Source organism: Loxodonta africana, chromosome 14, assembly GCF_030014295.1.
Source record: "Loxodonta africana isolate mLoxAfr1 chromosome 14, mLoxAfr1.hap2, whole genome shotgun sequence".
In the NCBI taxonomy this organism is placed as follows: Eukaryota; Metazoa; Chordata; class Mammalia; order Proboscidea; family Elephantidae; genus Loxodonta; species Loxodonta africana.
Window position 1 is genome coordinate 48,787,162 of NC_087355.1, and position 25,043 is coordinate 48,812,204.

The window sequence follows — 25,043 nt, forward strand, 5'->3', positions numbered from 1 at the left end:
GGACTGTCGTGATTGAATTATGTCCCCCTAAAAATGTATGTATCAATTTGACTGGACCATGATTCCCAATATTGTGTGATTTTCCTGTATGTTGTAAATCCTGCCTCTATGATGTTAACGAGCGAGGATGGGCAGCAGTTGTGTTAGTGAGGCAGGACTCAAATTTACAAGGTTGGATTGTATCTTGAGGCAACCTCTTAAGATATAAAAGAGAGAAGCGAGCAGAGACACAGGGGGACCTCATACCATCGAGAAAGCAGTGCCGGGAGCAGAGTGCCTCCTTTGGACCCGGGGTTCCTGCACAGAGAAGCTCCTAGTCCTGGGGAAGATTGACTACAAGGACCTCTCTCCAGAGCCGACAGAGAGAGAAAATCTTCCCCTGGGCTGACACCCTGAATTTGGACTTCTAGCCTACTACAAAAAAAAAAAAAAAAAAAAAAAAAACCCACTGCCATCAAGTGGATTCCGACTCTAGCCTACTACACTGTGAGAAAATAAATTTGTTTGTTAAAGCCATTCACTTGCGGTATTTCTGTTATAGCGGCACTAGATAACTGACACAGGACTCAAGGGGATAAGGGTAGCACAGGTAGACTAGCAATCAAGGCATAACGAAGAATAGAAAATGGAAGATGACATTGGCCATGATGAGGCTGGTAGAGAATATTAGGTGGTGAAGAAGGTCCCTTAGTCATGCAGGCAAAGGTAAACAGTAAAACAAAGCCTCATTGTGTCCTGTGAAGTCATGATTCTGTAAGGCTGCCACACGTCCCACCTCCTGCATACAGATTCATTGCTATGTTAATGTTTTACAGCATCAAGTTTTTACAAAGCCCAATACTTTTGGGAATTACTGAACATTTCACCAAAACTGATTAAAAAAAAAAGAATCAAACTTGGCCACACTTTGAATCTTGGTGCGTATTGTAGGTATTACTAGGTAATACATTTTTTTCAAAAGCACAATACTAGAATGTAGCTGTCTGAGCGCGTGTTACTCTCTTGAAAGGACCGTAATTACCTCTGAAGCTTATTTATGTGTCTCAGGTCTGTTGCTGTTGCCCACATTCTTTAGACTCTTTTTTGGGAATTGCCTTCAGATTCCGAAGTTCATTGTTTTGTATATATTCAAGGGTGTCAGAGTTTTGCCCTTAAAGGACAGAGATTGAAACACATACATACACAGTGTTTTTAACAACTGAAAACTACAGTAATTATGCTTTATGAAGAAAGTGGGTGAAATAAGCCAGGCAGTGCTGGTATGCTCAGAAACAAGGCGTAGCTATTGAAAATAGGCAGAGGAAAGAAAGGGCAGCCTGTCTTCTAGGGGCAAGTTCAGTCGACACCACTTTCTTCCCTGTGGAGGGGCTGGAGGGGTCATAGGGCTCCCAGGATTACTGGTCTGGGCAGCTGTGGAGATTGGGTGGCCGTCACCCCACAATGGAGGAGAAGTCACCCTCCTTTCTCAGTCTATGCCTTCAACAGTCCCTCCAGCCTCTCTAAACTGCTCCTTGTTGTTAGGTGTCATCGAGATGGCTCCATCTCATAGAACGAAACGCTGTTTGGTCCTGCGCCATCCTCACAATCATTGCTATGCTAAAGCCCATTGTTGTAGCCACTGTGTCAATCCATCTCATCTAGAGTCTTCTTCTTTTTCGCTGACCCTCTAGGACTGCTCTTAGCTTCTCTAATAAGACAAAAGACCTCAAGACCTGATAAGTCTCTTTATTCAAACTGAGTACCTCCTGACATTCAAAACTTTATGGCTTTAATTCACTTTGAGAAAAGCAAGTTATATTAAAAAAATTAGGCCAGTTTAAATAAACAAACTGTCCAGATGTATGGTAAGTAACAAGGTTAACATGAAAGAAACATCAGTAGTTAAAGACAGGCAAAATGACATCTCTGTCCTATGTATGAGCCCTGGTGGCAAGGTGGTTAAGTGTTTGGCTTCTATGACACGATGGCAGTGGGTTTGAGTCCTATCTATCTACTTTACAGTTTCCCGAAAGCTCCATTTTATTTACACACAATAAAATTTCTGGCTATGCTGGTATAATTCAAAGTAGACAGCAAAATAAGGCCAATTAACATTATCTGATAAAATACATCGAGAAATATAGAATGAACTTGATCTCATAGGCTAGCAATTGAAAGGAGGGTGCATGGTTAAGTGGCTGCTCAAGAAGCCTTGCATTTGGCCTGAGTCCCTGGCCTTTTCAGGCTTCTTTACAGCTGTTCCAGATGCCTCTTCCCCAGGTCTCACCCCACGCCTGGCCCCTCCTTCAGCGATTGATCTGCCACTAAGAGAAGAAAGGCGTCAGGGTATACTTCCTTCACCTACAGTAATAAGGGTGTACCATCAAAGCACGTATTTCTTGCTATCAAATGCTGGGCCAGGAGTTTCCATTTGGGACGCATACTTTCTCCAAGCCTGTAATCTATGTATCTTTACATTTAGTGAAAATGCCCTTTCTGCTCTCTTCAGCAGCTTGCCTTTAAAACTTAGTCCTAGAGGGTCCGTGCAGGATGAGAACATTCACACTTTGCAGACTGCCCTGATTTCATATAATGCACACAACAAGTTGTTGTTGTCAGTTGCCTTGGAGTCAGCCCCCACTCATGGCGACCCCGTGCAGAGGGAACAAAACATGGCTGGGTCCTGTACCATCCCCATGCTTAGTTACGAATCAGACCTTTGTGATTTGTAGGGCTCTCATTGGCTGATTTTCAAAAATAGATCTCCAGGCTTTTCCTCCTAGTGCACCTTGGTCTGGAATCCCACCTGAAACCTGTTCAGCACTGTGGCAAAACGGAAGCCTCCAGCAGTGGTGGCTACTCATGAGATGCATTGTTTGGGAATCAAACACGGATCTGCCGCACGGAAGATGAAATTCTACCACCGCTGCACCTTCTCAAGCACAGACCCTGCTCTTGGCCACAGAACTTTACACTGTGCACCCTGACAAAGTCAAGCACGGGCACAGTGGCCGAACAAGAAGGACGGGCACAGTGGCCGAACCAGGAGGACAGCCACGTACGTTGGTGCAGCCATCTGCTCACAGTCCTCTTTTGTGATAAGTTACGCTGTTACAATGCAAAGCAGAGCAAGCATTAGCCTTAATTTCAAATAGGAACTCAGAAGACCTCTGTTTTCGCACTTAGCCAAGGTGGCGGCTTAGCAAACTCAGCCAATTCTGAATGAAGGAAACTCAGGCAAAGTCCCCCTCCCTCATACTGAGGTCATGTAGACTAGCTCAGGCCCTTGATTGATTGCTAAGTCAGCATACTTACCTCAGCTCTAAATCATAGGATGAAATTGAGGAGAAAGGAAAGAAAATGAGAAGGAAGATAGTGGACTCCTCCCTCGGAGCTGATTCATGCTACAGCCCTGCTCCCCAAGCTCAAAACCTACAGGAACCTAGAAGTGGTGGCAGCAAGAGAAAATACCAGGACTCCCTTTCCTCATTGATTCTGTAGAAACCCCAGCCCACAGGTCAGTGAGGTCTTTGGAGTATCTGGTATGTCAGTCTCATGGGACAAGAAATATTGACTTCAAGTTTGTTTTTGTTTTTTCCTTGCTGGGTAGAAACTTTTCGTTTCTGATTAGGGTAATGAACTGAGTTGAAAAACCTCCACCATAATGTGAATTTCAGGTATGTTAGCTCTAGTTCTAATCCTTTCTGTAATGTTGCCTGGTGTTTAGTTTCTTTGTGTGCCTATCACAACAGTGCTTGCAACAAGGGTTCTGTTAGCTCAGCTGTCACAACAGATTTGTGCCTGGATCAACTTAGACCAGAGTTCAGAGAGATAATGAGCCCAATGCATTAGGTCTCGAGCACTGTGTGATTTGATAAGATGTAGGGTTCAGAAAACAGACACACCTTTAAACAACGTAGGATGTGGAAATAATGCATTTGCCTGCAATATTAATTACATAACAATACAGATTAGACGTAGAATGCTGTCCATGGGCAAAACGTCTCACTGCTTTTCAAGGCAGAGTTCTAGAAGAAACTGTGTAGTACCTTCCTTTACCTCAGGGGGGTGTGTTGGGGATTCACAAAGCCATGAGGGATAGAATTTGTGAAGATTATGAGATAACATAAAGATACCAGGATGTATTTAATGCCATCAAGTCAATTTTGACTCATGGCGACTCCCTGTGTGTCAGGGTAGAACTATGGTCTGTAACCTGTGCTCTGTGGCTGATTTTTTGGAGGTAGGTCACCAGGCCTGTCTTCTGAGGCACCCTTGGATAGACTCAAAACCTCCAACCTCTCAGTTAGCAGCTGAGCACTTAACCATTTGCATCACACAGGGACTCGGTGAGATAAGTAGCTATTTTCTAAATTTCGCTGCAGACGGTAAACTCTAGGAGAACAGGAACCAGATCTTCCTTTTTAACTGCTGTAACCCCTGTGTCCAGCCCAGAACTGGCATGGAGTAGGTATTGATGGATAAATGAAACAAAGCCAACAAACAATGAAGCATATCTATTTATATAAAAGCTATCAGTGGCCTTTATTAATGCCAGTCAAGTCCAATCAAATTATTGCTAACATTTTGAATACTACTCCATTATCTATCAGTAATTACGTTTTTAAAACTATCACGGCAGCAACACAACATTACAGGCCAACACTGGCAATTTATAGTGTCCAGAGAACTATTTAACCAAGCCACTTAATGTTTCAGTTCATTCTTTCTGGTGCTAATTTAACTATGATTTATTGACAGGGCCATTGCCAGCCCGCAGGAGGCCTTTGCAAAATTAGAGAAAGATGTTCCCATTGGACAGAAAGCCTTGCAGGCATGCACAAGCTGAAGTTCAGCTCCCTGTCGCTCCTTCAGCTGCACGGTCCCCATTTACTGGGTAGTTTCTCATGTCAGAAACCATATTGGGCAATTTACACACATTGTCGACTCAATTAATTCTCCTAACAAGCCTGCAAGGCAAACATACCCCTGTTTTACAGATAAACTGAGGTCCAGAGAAGTTTTTTTTTTTTTAGAGAAGTTAGGAATTTGTCTAGATTGCACAGTTAAGTAAATGGTGGAATCAGGATTCACACCCAGCTGTGGTTTGGAGCCCTGGTGGCTCAGTGGTTAAGAGCTTGGCTGCTAACCAAAAAGTCGGCAGTTCGAATCTACCAGCTGCTCCTTGGAAACCCTATGGGACAGTTCTACTGTGTCCTATGGGGTCACTATGAGTCAGAATCGATTCAACAGCAAAGGGTTTATTGGAACAAGCAGGAGTGCACTGCTCCAGCTGAAGGGAAGGGAGAAGAGGTCAAACATCTAAAACCCGTACTTTCCTCAGCAGCTCTGGAGTAAAAACGATCTGGAGGATATGAAATCTGGTACCTAAAAGGAAGTTTTGTGTTAATTGTAGACTTCATTGTTGTGCTCTCTAAGAGATTGTTTGAAACAACCATTTGTTTTCCAACCTTTTCATTTATTTCCTCTGATTTTTGTTTCTTTTCTGAATAGGCTACCTTATCTCAAAGTATTACCAGTATTAGAATGAATTAAATCACCTTACTTTTCTCTCTGTCCATCGCAACCTATTCCTTACTAAAAGCCAGTAAAAAAAAAAAAAAAAAAAGCCAGTAAGTGAAGTATAATTGTAGCAATGGCTAAGGCTGATTGACACTTAGGGGGAGCCAGTTGCTGTGCTAATGCCCTCTAGGTATTAACTTGTGTAATCCTCACCATTGCTCCTTGGTTAGGTACTAATACTATCCCAACTTTACTTGTGTTGGAACTGAGGCACAGAGAGACTTAACAAGGCTAGTAAGTGGAGGAAGCAGCTTTCAAACCTACCTGGTTATAAGTCTCATTCTCAAGGTCATAAGATCTCTATCCTCCCTGTAGAGCAGATAACTCTCTATCATGCAGGAGAAAGAATCTTTGGGCTATTAAACCAAAAAAAAAAAAAAAAAAATCCTTGACATCAAGTTGATTCCGACTCATAGCAACTCTATAGGACACAGCAGAACTACACCATAGGGTTTCCAAGCAAGAGCTGGTGGATTTGAACTGCCGACCTTTTGGTTAGCAGCTGAGCTCTTAACCACTGCGCCACCAGGCTATTAATTACCTCCAAAATACATTCATTTCATGATTCATTTCAGGGAGTGCCGCTAATCAATATGAGTAACCGCTCTTTTAAAATTTTCTCTATTTTTTTTGGGTAATCATTGTAAAGATGCTTTATTTCCTTTTGACTATGCCAGAAAGAAGATTAGAGACAATGACATTTTTTGGCAATATTTCCCAGCTGGAGTGGCTATTTTCAGGTTGTGTTTTAAAAAATTGTATGTTGAGAACATTTGAGTATTTCATGTGTACAGACAAGATTAAGGAAAGCATATAAGAAGGAAAGCTGACACTGAAATCATGGGCATAAATGTTCTAGCGATAGCAAAACCTAATAGATGGCTTGGATGTTAATGACACCTTTTGTAGAGAAATAAACTTTCACAAAGCTTTTTGTTTGGGAGACAAAACACTTGACTTAGACTGATTGTATATTTTTCAAAATATAAATTTTGTGGCTATGTTTTGGGTGTGTCGACACATTTTTTTCCCCTCTACTACCTTCTACTCTAGAAGAATCTTGCCTTTAGAATGCACCCACCTGACGCAGCTGGATGAAAATCGTTCATCTCATTTAACTGACAGTACTAATCACTGTAATAACTATTTTGCCAGAAAACATAATTTGGCAGACTTCTGTGATTAGTATGTTAACACATTTCCTTGTTCACTCCCTGTGGCAATTATCAGCAGAACATCCTTTATGTGATCTCTAAATGAATTGTCTTGTCATAATGAATTTCTTTATAGACCTGAGAAATCACTTTTGTTAAGTTGGCTTCCAAACCAACCAAACCTGCTGCCGTTGAGTCAATTCTGACTCATAATGACCCTATAGGACAGAGTAGAACTGCCCCGTACAGTTTCCAAGGAGTGGCTGGGGGATTTGAACTGCCGGCCTTTTGCTTAATTTAACCACTGTGCCACCAAGGGCCCCTTGCTGCTAATTTGAAGGTTTTAGTCATGGATGAGGTAGGAGGGGAAGGATGACAGCCCTTTTCCCAATTCCGTCATACGGGCCACTGAAATCTGTCCTTTGCACCTCACAAAATTGTTCCTGAACTCTGCTTCTCCAGCCTCCACAGGAGGACTCAATAAAACTCAGTCCCTGAGGCAGAGGGGACAGACAGATGTTGTGCCACAGCATCCCTGAGCCCTCCACCTACACACACAACACCCTCCTTCTCATCACGCCCTCCTGATGGGAGCTTCTATGCAAAAGCTACCCCTTCCTCAAGACACAAGTGTGTTAGTTAGATGGATAGCTCAGCTCCAGCTTATTACATCTATTTCCAGTCATGATTTAGTATGTCCAGACTTTATCACTTTGTCACACAATCTCCAAACATTTCCAACACATCACTCCCTAAACCAAACTCCTAGTATCTATCTCTGGCCCGAATTTGTTCATCCCACCCAGAAACCAGTGTTGTTCTAGGCCCTTCCTCCTCTCACCCCATCGCTGAATCAGTTGTTATATCCAGCCAATTGTACCTCCCACCTCTGTGCCCTCTTCTCTCTAACCCCAGAAGTTGTGTTGACTTCTGTCCTGCCAAACTCTAATTCATTCTCCAGAAGAGGACTTTTTTTTTTAAATTTTTATTGTGCTTTAAGTGAAAGTTTACAAACCAAGTCAGTCTCTCATACAAAAATTTATACACACCTTGCTATATACTCCTAGGCACTGGATTGGGTATATACTCCTAGTTGCTGTCCCCCTAATGAGACAGCACACTCCTTCTCTCCGCCGGCTATTTTCATGTCCATTCGGCCAGCTTCTGACACCTCTGACTTCTCATCTCCACTCCAGACAGGAGCTGCCCACATAGTGTCATGTGTTCACTTGAGCCAAGAAGCTCACTCTTCACCAGTATCATTTTCTATCCTGTAGAAGGACTTTTTTTAAAATAATTTTTATTGTGCTTTAAGTGAAAGTTACAAATCAAGTCACACTCCCATTTGCTCTCCCCCTAATTAGTCAGCCCGCTCCCTTCTTCCAGTCTCTCCTTTTGTGACCGTTTTGCCAGTTTCTAACCCTCTCTACCCTCCCATCTCCCCTCCAGACAGGAGATCCCAATACAGTCTCAAGTGTCCACCTGATATAAGTAGCTCACTCTTCATCAGCATCTCTCTCCAACCCATTGTCCAGTCCCTTCCATGTCTGATGAGTTGTCTTCGGGAATGGTTCCTGTCCTGGGCCAACAGAAAGTTTGGGGACCATGACCGCCGGGATTCTTCTAGCCTCAGTCAGACCATTAAGTCTGGTCTTTTTATGAGAATTTGGGGTCTGCATCCCACTCTTCTCCTGCTCCCTCAGGGGTTCTCTGTTGTGCTCCCTGTCAGGGCAGTCATCGGTTGTGGCCGGGCACCATCTAGTTCTTCTGGTCTCAGGATGATGTAAGTCTCTGGTTCATGTGGCCCTTTCTGTCTCTTGGGCTCATAGTTATCGTGTGACCTTGGTGTTCTTCATTCTCCTTTGATCCAGGTGGGTTGAGACCAATTGACGCATCTTAGATGGCCGCTTGTTAGCATTTAAGACCCCAGATGCCACATTTCAAAGTGGGATGCAGAATGTTTTCATAATAGAATTATTTTGCCAATTGACTTAGAAGTCCCCTTAAGCCATAGTCCCTAAACCCCCGCCCTTGCTCCGCTGACCTTTGAAGCATTCATTTTATCCCGGAAACTTCTTTGCTTTTGGTCCAGTCCAGTTGAGCTGACCTTCGTGTATTGAGTATTGTCCTTCCCTTCACCTAAGGTAGTTCTGATCTACTAACCAATCAGTAAATAACCCTCTCCTGCCCTCCCTCCCTCCACCTCTCACAAAAGAATGTGTTCTTCTCAGTTTATACTATTTCTCAAGATCTTATAATAGTGGTCTTATACAGTATAGAAGGACTTTAAAAAAAAAAACAACTTAATTTTTTTAGAGCAGCTTTAGAATTACAGAAAAATTGCACAGAAACCATAGAGTTCCCTATGCCCTCTCCCCTCCGCATGGTTTCTCTCATTAACATCTCGCGTTAGTGAGGTGTATGTGTTACAGCTGTTGAGTCAGTGTTGCTAGATTATTACTGATTACATTTCATAGTTTGCATTAAGGTTCCCTCTTTGTAGTGTACGAAAGGCCCCTGGGGGGCACAGGTGGTTTGTGCTCGACTACTAACCTGAAGGCTGGCAGTTTGAACCCACCCAGTGCCACCTCGAAGAAAGTCCTGGCGATCTGCTTCCATGAAGATTACAGTCAAGAAGGCTTACGGAGCACGTCTACCCTGTCACACATGAGGTCGCCACAAGTCAGGATCGACTGGACAGCCACGGGTTTGGATGGGTTTGACAAATGTATAATGTTGTGTATCCACCATTACGGTATCATGCAGAATAGTTTCACTGCCCTTAAATGCCCTGTGCTTCACCTGTTCATCCATTCCCCTCTCCCTCTGAGACCCTGGCAACCTCTTATCTTTATACTATAGCTTTGCCTTTTTCAGAATGTCGTATAGTTAGAGTCATGCATTATGTAGCTTTTTCAGCCTGACTTCTTTAGGGGAAAGTTTTAAAAGTCCATATCTGATCAAGTCACTCCCCTGCACACAATTCTTACTGTAATTCATGCCTTCAGGATAAAGTCTGAACTCATTAGCGCCACCTATAGGCTCTTTCATGATCTTGCTCCTTCCCTACGCTCTAGCCAGGCTATCCTTCCCTGAGCCCTCTATGCTCACCTGTACCTTCTTCTTGGAGAACTTGAAGATACTATTCCATGATAACTCAACTGCTGTGTGACCTCTTGTCTCTCTGTGTGTTTAGGTATCACAGCACTTCTCAGATGGTATTGTTTTGATCATTTTCCTACTTCTTATGGGGCCACCATGACTCTGTGATACCAGAGAGCAGGATCTGTGTTTTTCATCTTTGTACTTAAATTGTTTTTGTATACATCCTCGGTTTCTTTTTCTTTATAAACAATACTCATTAAAACATCTTCTTGTGCCCTCCTAAAACTCACTAAAATGACATAAAGAGGTTTAAAAAAATTTTTTTTTAACCCATAAGAATGGGAAGAACAGGAAAAAAGACAATATTAGAGTAACATGGGAAATTAGAAAGTGGATGGACATGTGAGAACTCACTTAGCTGGGTTTGATGTCAGCAGTGGAGAAAACTGAGATTCAACCAACCCAAATATCACAGGATCCTTAAAAGGCTCAGAAGTTATTGGCACCAGGTACCTCAGGAAACATCACACCTCCTTCATGAAGATGAAACAGGTAGACTATTTGCTATGAACTACTGTATTGAAAAGAGAGACAAATGACATTGAGTCAAATTAATAATAATACATAAACTAAGAAATAAATGATAAACTATGGCCATTATTAATTTAGGGAAAAACAAAAAATTGTTTATACAAAGGAATGTGGCTCAGTCCTTCATCGCAGACATATTCATTGTATATGTACACGCAACTGAACATTGATAAACTCAAATTACAATATAATTACTATAAGATAATTATTTATTAAAAACCCCCAAAAAACCAAACCCATTGCTGTTCAGTCGATTCCAATTTACAGTGACAGTCTTAGTCATCTAGTGCTTTTATAACAGAAATACGAGTGAGTGGTTTTAACAAAGAGAAATTTATTCTCTCACAGTGTACCCAGTAACCCAGCGCCGTCGGAAACTCGCAGTGTAGGAGGCTAAAAGTTTGAATTTAGGGTGTCAGCTCCAGGGGAAGGCTTTCTGTCCTCGTCGGCTCTGGGGGAAGGCCCTTGTCATCAATCTTCCCCCATTGAGGAGCTTCTCAGCACAGGGACCCTGTGTCCAAAGGACGGGCTATTCTCCTGGCTCTTGTTTCTTGGTGGAATGAGGTTCCCATGTGTCTCTGCTCGTTTCTGTCTTTTATATCTCGAAAGAGGTTGGTTTAAAACACAATCTAATCTTGTGGATTGAGTCTTGCCTCATTAACATAACTGCCACTAATCCCACCTCATTAACATCATAGAAGTAGAATTTACAACACACAGGAAAATCACATCAGATGGCAACATGGTGGACAGTCACAAAACACTGGGAATCATAGCCTAGCCATACTGACATACATTTTGGGGGGCAGAATTCAATCCATAACAGAGACCTTATAGGACAGAGTATTTTTTTTTTTTTCAGTTACTGAATTGGAAGGAAATGTGAATGTGTGACAATGGGAAAGGGTGAGAGGGTAGAGGTAGGTGGAAAAAGAGCTAAATTCTTGTCTTCCATTAAAAAAAAAAAAAAAGGTTGCCGGCGAGTCGATTCCGACTCATAGTGACCCTATTGGACAGAGCAGAAATGCCCCATAGAGTTTCCAAGGAGCGCCTGGTGGATTTGAATTGCCGGCCTTTTGGTTAGCAGCTGTAGCATTTAACCACTATGCCACGAGGATTTCCTGTCTTTCAAAAAAAGGTGAGAGTTAATTAAAATGCCCCAAACTGAAAAATCATCAAGTAGCAATTCATTTAGAGATATAGAAAAACATATCCCCCCAAAACAGCTAAAAGCACTAAAGTATTTGCCCGCAGAGAGGGGAAATGGGAGAGGAGACCTGATATACTTGTCTTAACTTATATCAGCAGGTAACTCTTTAAACTATAGGCATATGTAACTGTGGGGGAAAAGAAAAATGTTCTTTGAGAAAAAAAAAAAATAGAAGAGAGAAAATATTCCCTAGAGTTCCACTTTAACATCTGGTTTATTTTCTTTCAGCCTTTTCCCACTTTGCTTGTGATTTATTCTTTCTTTTTCCTGCCTTCCTTTCAACATTGCCATAATGAACTATATATAAAATTGGTAACTAACTTATTGAGCACTTAATTGCACACTAGACTTTGTGCTAATAAACACTTTATACACTTTATTTCATTTGGTTAACCCCCAACTGTGAGTACCAATTTTTTAACTTATTGTCTTAGTCATGTAGTGCTGCTGTAAGAGAAATACCACACATGGGTGGCTTTAACAAAGAGAAATATATTTCCCCACAGTAAAGTAGGCTAAAAGTCCAAATTCACGGCATCAGCTCCAGGGGAAGATTTTCTCTCTCTGTCGCCTCTGGAGGAAGGTCCTTGTCATCAATCTTCCCTTGGTAGAGGAGCTTCTCAAGTGCAGGCACCCCAGGTTCAAAGGACGAGCTCTGCTCCTGGTGCTACTTTCTTGGTGGTATGAGGTCCCCAGCTCTCTGCTGGCTTCCCTTTCCTTTTATCTCTTGAGAGATAAAAGATGGTGCAGGGCACACCCCAGGGCAACTTCCTTTACATTGGATCAGGGATGGGACCTGGGTAAGAGCCTTACAGTTCCACCCTAATCCTCTTTAACATAAAATTACAATCACAAAATGGAGGACAACCACACAATACTGGGAATCAAGGCCTAACCAAGTTAATACACGCATTTTTGGGGGGACATAATTCAATTCATGACTGTTATTATATCATAATTATTTTCCCATTTTAGCGTATGGTCTTCATAATCATCTTTTTTGTGGCATGATGATGTTCCATCCAGTGGAATATTTATCTCCTCAAATCATTAAGCTTTTAAGTTGTTTTCCAGTTTTTCCTAATTATAAAAAATATTGAGATGCTATATTTTTCTCCAGAGAGTTTTCCTAAGGAGTGTGGCTTTAGAATCCAGAATTAGGATTACTAGGTCGAAGAGTATAAACATATTGCCAAATTGCTTGTCTTAAACCGTCCAGAGCACCTTCACATCCACTGTTTAATGTGATGTGATGCTTCGTGCTACTCTGAGATGGGTGGGAGAGAGAGTATCACCGCCATCTTACAGGTGAAATGATTGTGAGATAAGTTCCTAAAGTCACACAGTTAGAGGAAGAGCCAGAATTAAAATGCTTGTTTCCCAACTCTCTCTTGAGTTCTCTCCCCACTGTGTCCCCAAAGTGAAACTCAGACTGAACTGTCCTTGATGCTTTCCTTTCCAGACATCTTAGCCTTTACCTACAAGGGCTTCTGTGCCCTGGGACCTTTTCCTTTCACTGATGGCCATTCTGCTTCAAAAGGAAAATAAGACCTCTAACAGCCCAAGGACCAAATACCATGAAATCTTCTATTAAGTTGAGAGAGGAGAAAGGGTGAGACAGAAAACAGAACATGAGAAAACAAAATGAAATGTACTAAATCAGAATATGGGACAGGAGCTCTGAGAAGGTACACAAAGAGCAAATAAGAGAAAACTGGTTTTAGAATGCCTCAAAGTTTAAGAGGAGGCTTTTGAGCTGAAGACAGTGAAAGGGACTTGAAGAGCATAGGGGTCATGGTATAACCCTTCTGTACACAATTGCACCTGGGACTGTCTTGAACTATTAAACCTACTTTTTTAAACACCAATTCACTTTCTCAAGATACAAACTGTCTTAGTTATCTAGCGCTGCTATGACAGAAATACCACAAGTGGATGGCTTTAACAAAGAGAAATTTATTCTCTCACAGTCTAGGAGGCTAGAAGTCCAAATCCAGGGCACCAGCTCCGAGGGGAAGGTTTATCTCTCTGTTAGCTCTGGAGGAAGGTCCTTGTCATCAATCTTTCCCTGATCTAGGAGCTTCCCAGCACAGGAACCCCGGGTCCAAAGGATGCGCTCTGCTCCCAGCATTGCTTTCTTGGTGGTATGAGGCCTCCTGTCTCCCTGCTTGCTTCTTTCTTTCATATCTCAAAAGAGATTGACTTAAGACACAATCTAATCTTGTAGATTGAGTCCTGCCTCATTAACATAACTGCCTTTAATCCTGCCTCATTAACACCATAGAGGTAGGATTTACAAAACCTAGGAAAATCACATCAGATGTCAAATTGGTGAACAATCACACAATATTAGGAATCATGGCCTAGCCCAGTTGACACGCATTTTGGGGGAACACGATTCAATCTATAACACAAACCAAACAATAATTTGTGTTTTCTCTTTTTCTTTTTAAATGAATGATCAAAAAGTAACTTCAAATGAGTCTTCTCCAACCACAGAAGAGAGTGAATCCTGCTTTGCCCAACCTAAACCACATAAAATGGGAAAAGAATCCACTTTTTATGAAAATGCTCAAAGGGAAAGCCTTCCTCCATTGGAGAAGCTCCAGATCTCAGCAAGGTCTACAGCTAATGGCGTTAAATCCCCCTCTGAACACCCCCTGGCCTCCACAGGAAATGATGTAGCTGATCGACCAGGGTCCACAGGAAAGGAATTAGATCAGCCAGGATCCACAGAGAAGTCTCAGCTTCTAGAGGGACCTCAGGACTCTGGGCCACCTCAACTGGGTGGCAAAGATGATACCCCAGCAACAGAAGAAAAGAAGAAAGATGTGGAAGCAGCGACAGCAACTCAGCCTTTGAAAGGAAAGACTGAGACTAAACTTTTAGGAACAGAAGACGAGGGTCAGCCTTTGAGGAAGGTAGGGGAGAAGGCTCCTCCTGGAACAGTGGAAGGTACTGAGAATCCACAAACTGCTGAAGAGATGAAACCTCTAGGAACATCTGAGAAAATTCATCCTCTGGAAACTGTTGGAGAGCTACAAGCTCAAGAAATAGCAGAGAAGGATGACCAGCCCCAGATTCCAGAAATAGTTCCCAGAGAGAATGAATCTTCAGAAATATTGGAGGGAAGTCAGCTTGGGGAAATAGCTGAAGAGCAGCAACTTCAAGAAAAAGGGGAAAAAGATGAACAGTCTCACCTTCTACCAACAATTCCCAAAAAGAATGAAACATCAGAAATATCGGATAGAAGTCCTCTTGTGGAAACAGCTGTAAAAAATGATACCCTCCATAAAGCTCCTGAAGTTCTTGGAAGCATGGAACAGATCCAACCAGAGGGAATAGCTGGAAGCTTGGAGCATCCAGCAGGAATTGTAGAGCCAGAGGCGACTGTGGAAATGGTCAGTGAAGTTGACACTAATGAAGAGGACCAACACATTGAAGGTAAAAGTTGTTAAAAATTCAGAATGTTTAGATGAACTCCATCGGCACAGCTCTGGGGATGGCGATGGCTCATTGGAGTCCCTGTATTAGGCAGTTGAGTTCGTTTGACCCAAACCAAGAAGGCTTCTATTTATGGGAAATGAATGTTCTGTCAATTCTCAGTTCAGCTTTCCAGCAAAAATTTTCTAAAGCGTAGTCTATATCCAAGAGCTTGACTGTTAAGTAGAATCAAATAGTGGAGGCAACATGTTAAAATTTCTAGATTTTTCCCAGTTCCTTCTTCATCAAGCCACATGTATAGTATGAGCATACCAAAGTCAAGGTGAATAAATGGGTAGCAGAATTGACCTTTCAATAAAAGAATGCACAGATAATGGATCTTAGAGTTTAATTTTCACCTTTGCTAATCTTATCCTTAGGAAAGGACTGTCTGTCTGATTCCTACCCTCCTACAATCTTTTTTATTTTTCTCTAAATTTTATTTATTTTGTTGTTGAGAATATACACAGCAAAGCATATTCCAATTCAACAGTTTCTACAGGTGCAGTTTAGTGACGCTGATTACATTCTTCTAGTTGTGCAACCATTCTCACCCTCCTTTTCTGAGCTGTTTCTCTCTCATTAACATAAATTCACTGCTCCCTAAGGTTCCTATCTAATCTTTCGAGCTGCTGTTGTCATTTTGATCCCATAAATATACATATCGGTAGTTCTCACAAGAGCACAATGCTCAAGGCAGGCCTTTGTTAGTAGTTAAGCTAAACTGTGGTTTGGTTTTGGAGTCCTGGTGGTGCAGCAGTTAATAGCTCAGCTGCTAACCAAAAGATCGGCAGTTTAAATCCACCAGCGACTCCTTGGAAACCCTATGGGGCGGTTCTACTCTGTCCTGTAGGGCTGCTATGAGTCAGAATCAACTCGAAGGCAATGGGTTTGTTTTGGTTTATTGTTCGATTTTAAGGTGATTTCAGGGGATATTTTTGGCTTAAGGTTTAAAGATTATCTCAGGGTAATACTTTCAGAGGATTATCCACCTTCCATAGCTCCATGAGAATTTGAAATTCTGTTTTGCATTTTCCCTCTTTTGATCAGGATTCTTCTACAAAATCTTTAATCAAAATGTTCAGTAACGGTAGCGGGGAGCATCCAGTTCTTCTGGTCTCACAGCAAAGGAGGCAGTTGTTCATGGAGGCAATAGCCACATATTCCATATCCTTCTTCTATTCCTGACTCTTCTTCTTCCTCTCTTGCTCCAGGTGAATAGAAATCAATTGTTATGCCTGAGAATGCTGCTTGCAAGTTTCAGGAGTCCAGGCCCTGTGCAACAAATTAGGAGGTAGAGCAGAAGCGCTACACAAGTTATTAGGCCAAATTAACTGGGATGTCCTGTGTGTGAAACCATGACCCTAAACCTCTACACCAAGGAGCCAAATCCTATAAGGTGTTTGGTTGTACATAAGCAGCCTCAGCAGCTGCTCTTTATTTTTTGTCGATGTTGTAAAGGTATTTATCACACAACGTTTGCTAATTCAACTTTTACAGATATACAACTTATTGACAGCAGTTACAATAATTGGCTGTGCAACCCTACTCTTAATCAATGTGATTTTTCATCACAGTTAAGCCTCCCTTTACCCCTCCCCCTCACCCCTTGTAGCTCCTAGTAAACTTTGGTCTCTGTACATTTGCCTTTTCTTGTCTTTATATAAGCAAGGTCATATAATATTTATCCTTATATGATTGTCTTATTTCACTCAGCATAATGTCTTCAGGTTCCATCCGTACTATAGCATGTATCAAGACTTCATTCCTCCTACTGGCAGAGTAGTTATTTGATTGTATGTTTGAACCACATTTTGTTTATCCATTCATCTGTTGATGGGCATTAAAGTTGTTTCCACCTTTTGGCTATTGTGAATAGTGCTGCAGTGAATATTGGTACAAATCTCTTTTTGAGTCTCTGCTTTCAAGTATTTTTGGTATTTACGGAGGAGTGGAATTGCTGGGTCATATAGTAGTTCTATTTTTAGTTTTTTGAGGACCCACCACACTGTTTTCCACCATGGCTGTACCATTTTACATTCCCACTGGCAGTGGATAAGGGTTCCAATTTTCCCATATCCTCACTAACATTTGTGACTTTCTGTTTTTGTTTTTAATCTTAGCTATCCTAATGGGAGTGAAATGGTGTCTCAATGTCACTTTGGTTTGCATCTCTCTAATGCCTAAGACACTGAGCATCTTTTCATGTGTTTGGTGGCCATTTAAGTATACTCGTTGGTGAAATGTCTATTCGAGTCTTTGCCCATTTTATGATTGGGTTATTTGTTTTTTTGTTGTTAAATTGTCAACATTTCATATTAGATTCTTATTGGATATACAGTTTCCAAAGATATTCTCCCAATCTGTAGCTTGTCTTTTCACTTTTTTGGTAGAATCTTTTGATGGACAAAAGTTTTTAATTTTTATGGGGTTCCATTTATTTATTTATTTTGTCCTTTACTGTTTGTGTTTTTGTCACTGTTAATAGATAATCCATTGTTGAAAGCTAGGCCTGACAGCATTGCCTCTGTTTGTCCTTCTAAGAATTTTATGGTTTTAGCTTTCTCATTTAGGTCCTTAATGCATTTTGAATTTGTTTTTGTGTATGGTGTGAAGCATGAATACTCTTTTGTTTTTCTGCATGTGGAAATCCAGTTTTCCCAGCACCATCTATTGAAAAGGCTCTTCTTTTCCTGTCAAATGGTTTCAGCACTCTTGTCAAAAATCAGTTGACCATAGATGTTGTGGGTTTATTTCTGGACTCTCCTATAGTCTTTTTATCTTTAAGAGAGGAGTAGAAAAAATGTATTGTGTCTTGGCATATGGTATTTTTTATTTTTAAATATATCTTACCAGCGTAAAACAAATGGAATTTTTTACTGATCTTTATTGGAGTTATAATGAAAAAATACCATTTTCTTCTGGGGCAGGATTTACGTTTTGGTAAATATTAGCTCACAGTACAATATAATTGAGTTTCCCATCTGTTTCTCAATTCTTTTATTCATTAGCTCAGTGTCTTTTGAGTGCCTAACCACATGCTAGGTGCTGGGGGTGCAGAATGAATAAGAGATGGCTCCTGCTCTCAAGGGGCTCACAACCTGTTGAGCGAAGGCAGAATTTAAAATTGCCTTAATCTATTGAGATAAGTTTTTTAAAATAAAGTGCTCTGGAAACAACAAGGGAGAAGCACCTAAAAATGTTTGGCAAACTCAAAAGTCTTTAGGGAACTAAACGGTTGCCATCAAGTTGGCCCTGACTCATGACAACCCCAAGTGTGCAGAGTAGAACTGCTCCATAGGGTTTTCAAGGCTGTGACCTTTTGGAAGCAGATTGCTAGGCCTGTCTTCTGCAGCTCCTCTGGGTGGATTTGAACCACCAACCTTTTGGCTAGTGGTCAAGTCCTTAACTGTTTTTGCTATCCAGGAACTTTCTTTAGGAACTAGGATAATAAAAACGAGTGAAGTGAGGGGCACATGTAATACCATAGGGAGCCCTGAGAGGCCATGATGGGCAGGAGAGCACAGCCCTGACATAAGAGGGAGCTGCTTCTTGGTCTCAGAAGATTGTTCCCATATGCAAATGGGAGCCAGTGTTGCCAAAACTGACTTCTCAAGGAAACAGATTTGTATGTATGATGTACAGACTTTTAAATGTTCGCAGTCTTTAAACACTCACTATTGTTTTCTTTAAACACCATAATGGCCAAACAATACAGGTCACTGGGCACCCTGGACCACCTTTTTCTTTAGATATAAATGGAGTTTTCTATTTGTAGTACGTTCTACCGTCATTTCTTGGGTCATTGTGTATCCTGGTTTTGTGCAAGAGAATGCCATGACTCAGAGAGGTTGAGGACTCAACATTGGCCATTCAGAGGATCTGAGAGAACCAGGGAAGTTATCACAGCCATCTCATTTACCACCTTTCATGACATCACCAGAGAAACTTACTGTTTAGACCTAAAGAGCAAGAACTGCCCCACTGGAAGCAAACTGTGGGTACTTTATTTTTACTGCTAAATGAATGTCTCCTTTTTTTACTTTTCCAGGTGAAACCGGAGAAAAGGTTGAAACCGAGATGGAGAATGACAAAATAAGTGAAGGAGCTGAAACAAAAGTAGAAGAAACAGGAGAAGCTGTGGACCCTTCAGCAGCCACATAGATGGTGATAGAAGGGTGAACAGGCACAGCATTTTATAACAGAGAAGACAATGGCAGTGAAGCTTGTGGTTATAGGTCTTACCTTTCAGCGTCTACATATTTTGTGCAAGGGGTGTTGTTATAGATAAACTATTGGAACCATGAGGATAATGTTATTATGTTCTTGGTATACTTTGTTCCATAAGACTTCTAAGCCATGAACAGTTTTCTTTGCTACCTAGAATAGTTATACGTTTAAATTTACGTTATCCAGAGCCAATGAAAACTAAGATATGTGATTATTTAGGAGTGCCAGGGGACTCTCTTCATTGTGGCAGTGGGCCCATTCGATATAGAAAATGAGAATTTAAGAAGTATAAACCTTGAGGTACAAGTGGCTAGAGAAAAGAGTTAGGCAACTCACAATAGTAAAGTCACACAGGCTTAACAAAAATGGAATACGAATGAACGACAACAACAGAGTATCTGTTCTATCATAGAATTTAGAGCTGGAAAAAACCTTAGAAAGTATGCGGCTTAATTTCTTTCTTTAAGTCTATCTACTACCATAGATCTTTTTTCATCCAGCACATCATGGTGCATTAAATAGGTTAACACAATCCTTTTTAAAGGAAAGCAAACACTGGTGCTGTTGGAAGATCAGGCATTTTTCAACAATTAAAGGCTACACATTTTCCATGTGCCATTTTGAATCAGCTGTTGATTTTACAATCATGCGAGGTGTTTCAACTGCTGTTTTGGCAAATATTACAAAATATTCTAAGTTCATTGACTTTTAAATGTATTTCAGAGTAATTAAAACCTAGATACGTTGCCTATGTAGAATCTCATTCTTGGTTCCTGTTCTGTTTTAGATGACTGCCATTTATGATTAGGCTTTAAAGGTGGGAAACTGCTAAGGAATCAAGATTGTAAAAAAGCATTTGCAGTATTTTATTAGTGTTAAAATGATGCACCACAGAAAGTCATTTTTCAATAATTGTTGCAAAATTGCCAAGGGATTTTGGTAAATGATTGCATATGAATAATAATAACAGCTAACTTGTCCACCATTTAGTGCCTTGTGTTATGCGTATCAGGGTAGAATATTCTGGAAATATTGGGCTTCTTTTTATTTGTAAGTATATATTTTTAGGCGACTGTATTCAAATGACTACTAAGATGACCTACAACTGCTAAGATGACCAGGAGATAGCATACAGGGAAGAGTATAACATCTTTATTTTTATTTTAATACTAGTTTATGTTTCTGACTTTAAAGTATTGAGGAAGACCACAAGAGGAGTTGCTTGAGTAAATGATGTCATCCTTTCTGCAAAGGAAAGAAACTGGATTGTGAGTTCTTTGAGAGCAAGGACCATGTTTTATGTACCTTTGGATTCAGGATTTAGCTCCTTTAATGGAATATAGTAGGTGCTCAATAAATATTTGTTGGCTGAACCAATGGATAATAAACACCAAGAGTTCCTACCTACATTTAATTCATTAAAAAAGAAAACATTTTAAAATGTGAATTTGTGGAACGCTATCGCAGCCCTCTCTGGGAATTGGAAGAAAATCCATTATTTCATGCCAAGACTGCTCCAGCTCAATGATACACTGTAGTGTAGTCCCCAAAACAGCAATCTTTTTTGTCATAAAGTTATATAAATCAGGAACAGATATAATTTACCTTTCAAGCTACATTTTTCTGTCCAAAGTTTCTTTTCCTGACAGAAAGATATTTTTATACAGAGAATAAGTAGAAGATGTCTGGGCTTAGTGTAAAATATGAATGATCACCTTAAAAAGTGGAATTGTCCTTTATTTATCAAGCATTGAAATAGTAGGATAAATTTATTTAATAGGCATACTGGTCCATTCTTCAGTGGCTAGATTATCCTTTAAAAACACCTCTACCATGTTAAAAGGATCTATTCAGAATTCATTCTTAAAAGAACTTTCTCAAAAAGCACTATACATCTCCAATGTAAAAGTTTTCCAAATTGTTTATGTATCCCATTATTTTCAACTAATGACTAAAATAATTTATTCTCAGAAAATTTTGGGAATTTATGTAAACTTCTGGTATTTTCTATGCTTTTGTGTTTAACCTCTGATGTGGACATTTTAGAAACTTTGCCTTTTATTCTTTTAGATATTAATGTTTTTTGACTAAGAAACTATGAAGAAGAAAATTTAAATATTCCATGGTCACTGCATCTAAATCTGTTTATTAGTTTTTTTTTTTTTTTTAGCAAAATGAATGCAATAAATACCTGTAGTAAAACTCAAATGATAAAAAAAGGTATAAAATGGGCAGTGAAGTTCTCCTTCCCATATCCTTTAGTCCCTCTATCAAAAGATAATAAAGTTTGTTGTGTACATATTTCCAAAGAAAAAGGTCTATGTATGTGCCAGGTTCTATGTATATGCTGGAAACCGTAGTGGCATAGTGGTTAAGAGCTATATCTGCTAACGAAAAGGTCAGCAGTTCAAATCCACCAGGTGTTCCTTGGAAACTCTATGGGGCAGTTCTACCCTCTTCTATAGGGTTGCTATGAGTCGGAATCGACTCCACGGCATTTGGTTAGGTTAGGTTATATTTGTGCTATGTGTATTTTTCAAGAAGCCCAGGTGGTGCAGTGGCTAAAGGGCTTGACTGCTAACCCTAAGGTTGGCGGTTCGAACCCATCAGCAACTGCAAAAGATGTGGCAGTATGCTTCCATAAATATTTACAGCTTTGGAAACCCTATAGGGTCGCTATGAGTCGGAATTGACTCGACAGCAGTGGGTTTTGGGCTTGTGTGTATATTTACTTACCTACATTTTAAAAACATACGTGAGTTTACAGAGCACTTGCATTGTGAAAAGTGCATGTAAAAACCATTAGTCTACCCTTTCCTGTGTTAAATTTTTTTCTTTTGCCTAAAAGTGATAGACAACATAGCAAAATGCATTCTGATCCTAAGTCCCCAGGCCGCAAAAGGCATAGACTTTTCATAATAAATTTAAAGAAAAACTTCCATTAGGGCTGGATTTTCTATCCCTGGGGTTCTATACAGCCACTTTGTAGCCCAGTTTAAGTTCTATTAATTAAGATAATATCACTATTTTCTATATCTAATTGGAAGGGAAATGGTGGAACAAGTCCTTTCTCAACTGGCATCCCCACTAGATAATGAACATATGCACTTACCAGCAGAGGGCGCAAGTTGCAAATCTAGAAACTACCCAGACCAGACTCCAAAACCCTTGGCCAGAGGTGCTCTGTACCCGACCACCTCGGGCACCCACAGGATAGGAAGTGTGTGGTTAATCTGTGACCTTATTGCTTTTTCCAGTTAGACTTTGGAGTCAGAGACCCTCGCATAGCTAATAGCTTTGAGCAATCAAAACACCCACCCCAAAAAAACCAAACCCAGTGCTGTCAAGTCGATTCGGACTCCTAGCAACCTTATAGGACAGAGTAGAACTGTCCCATAGAGTCTCCAAGGAGCGCCTGGCGGATTTGAACTGCTGACCCTTTGGTTAGCAGTCGTAGCACTTAACCACTATGCCACCAGGGTTTCCCAAAACACCCACATCACACAACAAATGCGTTATTTCAAATTTGGCCTTGAATTCAGAATTGCTTTTAAAGGCAAATGTTTTTCCCACATTTAATGAACCAAAGAATGCTCTAGGATCATGATCAAATAACTCTAATCGGGTTTACTTATGTCCTTTTTGGGAAAATAGAATTGCTTGTTAGAGATTTGCAAACATTCCATTTTTTATAAGGATAGTTGGTGACCCAATTCTGAATTCAGTCTCACAAAGACCAGCAATGTGAATATCATAAAGCCATCCCTGTGGCCCACACACGTTTGTAAAGTAAGGGGAGAATGGCCCGCCTCCGCTCCTCGTCTCCTCCACACCAAATACCAAGGCATGGCTGTGTCTTAAAAGCTGAAAGCATTTAATTATAAGATGTCACTTAATCTAAAACTGTGTCAGCTCCTACTTCCACGGAGCTTATGAAGTTAATGAGTGTTTGGTTATAATCTCAAGGTGTTAGGTGCAGAGAACAATCAGTATGATCCTACAGAGCAGCTGACAGGTGTGGAAATTTTCTTTTCAGTTCTCGTTACTATCAACAAAAGTTAGGGAACCCCCTCGCATTACTAATACATATAAAGTCAAATTAGAGACCTTCAGCTTTACTTTAGTGACACCACTCAGCAAATTTATTGGAAAATATCTAAGAAATATGTTGAAAGCTAACAACCGTATCATTTTTTTCTGAAACTAATGAAATGAAAGAAGTCTCCAGATATCAAAGCCAGGGTTTAGTAACTTTCGAAGGTGGAAGAAGGGCCAACCTATATTACGTTAATCTAAATTACCCTTTCTAATAATGCGCTGCTGACATTGATAAACATGCCACTTCCATCCACAATGGTGGACTGAGAGATCTTCAGCCTCACTGGTTCACTGAAAAATAGTTATAAGGAACCAATTAGGGATACTAATTTTGTTTTGAAATGGGCTTTTTTTTTCCTCGTAAAATATAGTTCTCAATTTTTTTTTAGGTTAAGGTTTACAGAACAAATCAGCTTCTCATTAAACAGTCAGTATACATATTGTTTTGTGACACTGGCTATCAACCCCATGACATGTCAACACTCTCCCTTCTCAACCTTGGGTTCCCTATTACCAGCTTTATTACCAGCTTTCCTGCCCCCTCCTGCCTTCTCGTCCCTGCCCCTAGACTGGTGTGCCCCATTAGTCTCGCTTTGTTTTATGGGCCTGTCTAGTCTTTGTTTTTTTTTTTTAATCTTTGGCTGAAGGGTGTACCTCAGGAGTGACCTCATCACTGAGCTGAAAGGGTGTCCAGAGGCCATACTCTTGGGGTTTCTCCAGTCTCTATCAACTAGTAAGTCTGGTCTCTTTTTGTGAGTTAGAATTTTGTTCTATATTTTTCTCCAGCTCTGTCCAGAACCCTCTATTGTGGTCCCTGTCAGAGCAAGTCGGTGGTGGTAGCCAGGCACCACGTAGTTGTGCTGGACTCTGTCTTGTGGAGACCGTGGTAGTTGTGGCCCATTAGTCCTTTGGATTAATCTTTTCCTTGTGTCTTTAGTTTTCTTCATTCTCCCTTGCTCCAAATGGGCTGAGACCAGTGAGTATCTTAGATGGCCACTCACAAACTTTTAAGACCCCAGATGCTACTCACCAAAGTAGAATGTAGAACATTTTCTTTATACACTGTGTTATGCTGAAATTTCTTGTTAATGAAAGTAGCTGTAGCGAAAGCTCATTCATGCTATTATACAAATTTATGAGAAATAATGTGTTATATTGAATTATGTGGACGTGGCTCCAAACACTTTTTAAAAAAATTACTCAGTTACAAGAAGCTTTCCATAGCAGCTGTACTGTTGTCAGGTGGCTTTGGTTTGAGGAGGGCGTTCAGCCCCACCACCTCACTAAGCTGTCACAGGGGACAAAGCTGACTTTTCCAACCATCATCATGGGAGAACAAACTAATAGTTGATTTCATTAGTAATTACTTAGTGGATCCCTATGGATTAGGTTCAAGTTATCTGGATATTAGAGTTATTAAAAAATGTTTTTTGGTAAAATTAACATCATTTCTGCTTACAGGGCCTTATACATATTTGGAATTCTGCAAATATTTATTGATGATGAATGCTCTTTTTTCTTATACAATCATGGTAATTTCCTCTAGACCTAGATATAATTGGCTGTAAGGGAAAATATGATCTAAATTTTTAAAAAAATTGTTTTGCACT

At 40.5% G+C, this 25,043-nt stretch overlaps 1 protein-coding gene across 1 annotated transcript; it reads left to right on the forward strand.

The window, feature by feature from the left end:
• Window positions 1–14,021: 14,021 nt before the first annotated feature.
• On the forward strand, window positions 14,022–19,464 carry ERICH5 (glutamate rich 5). The gene is made up of 2 exons (XM_003408256.3): window positions 14,022–15,066; window positions 19,157–19,464. The coding sequence occupies exons 1-2, from the start codon at window positions 14,076–14,078 to the stop codon at window positions 19,267–19,269; spliced, it is 1,104 nt and encodes a 367-aa protein (XP_003408304.2). The 5' UTR covers window positions 14,022–14,075; the 3' UTR covers window positions 19,270–19,464.
• Window positions 19,465–25,043: the final 5,579 nt, after the last annotated feature.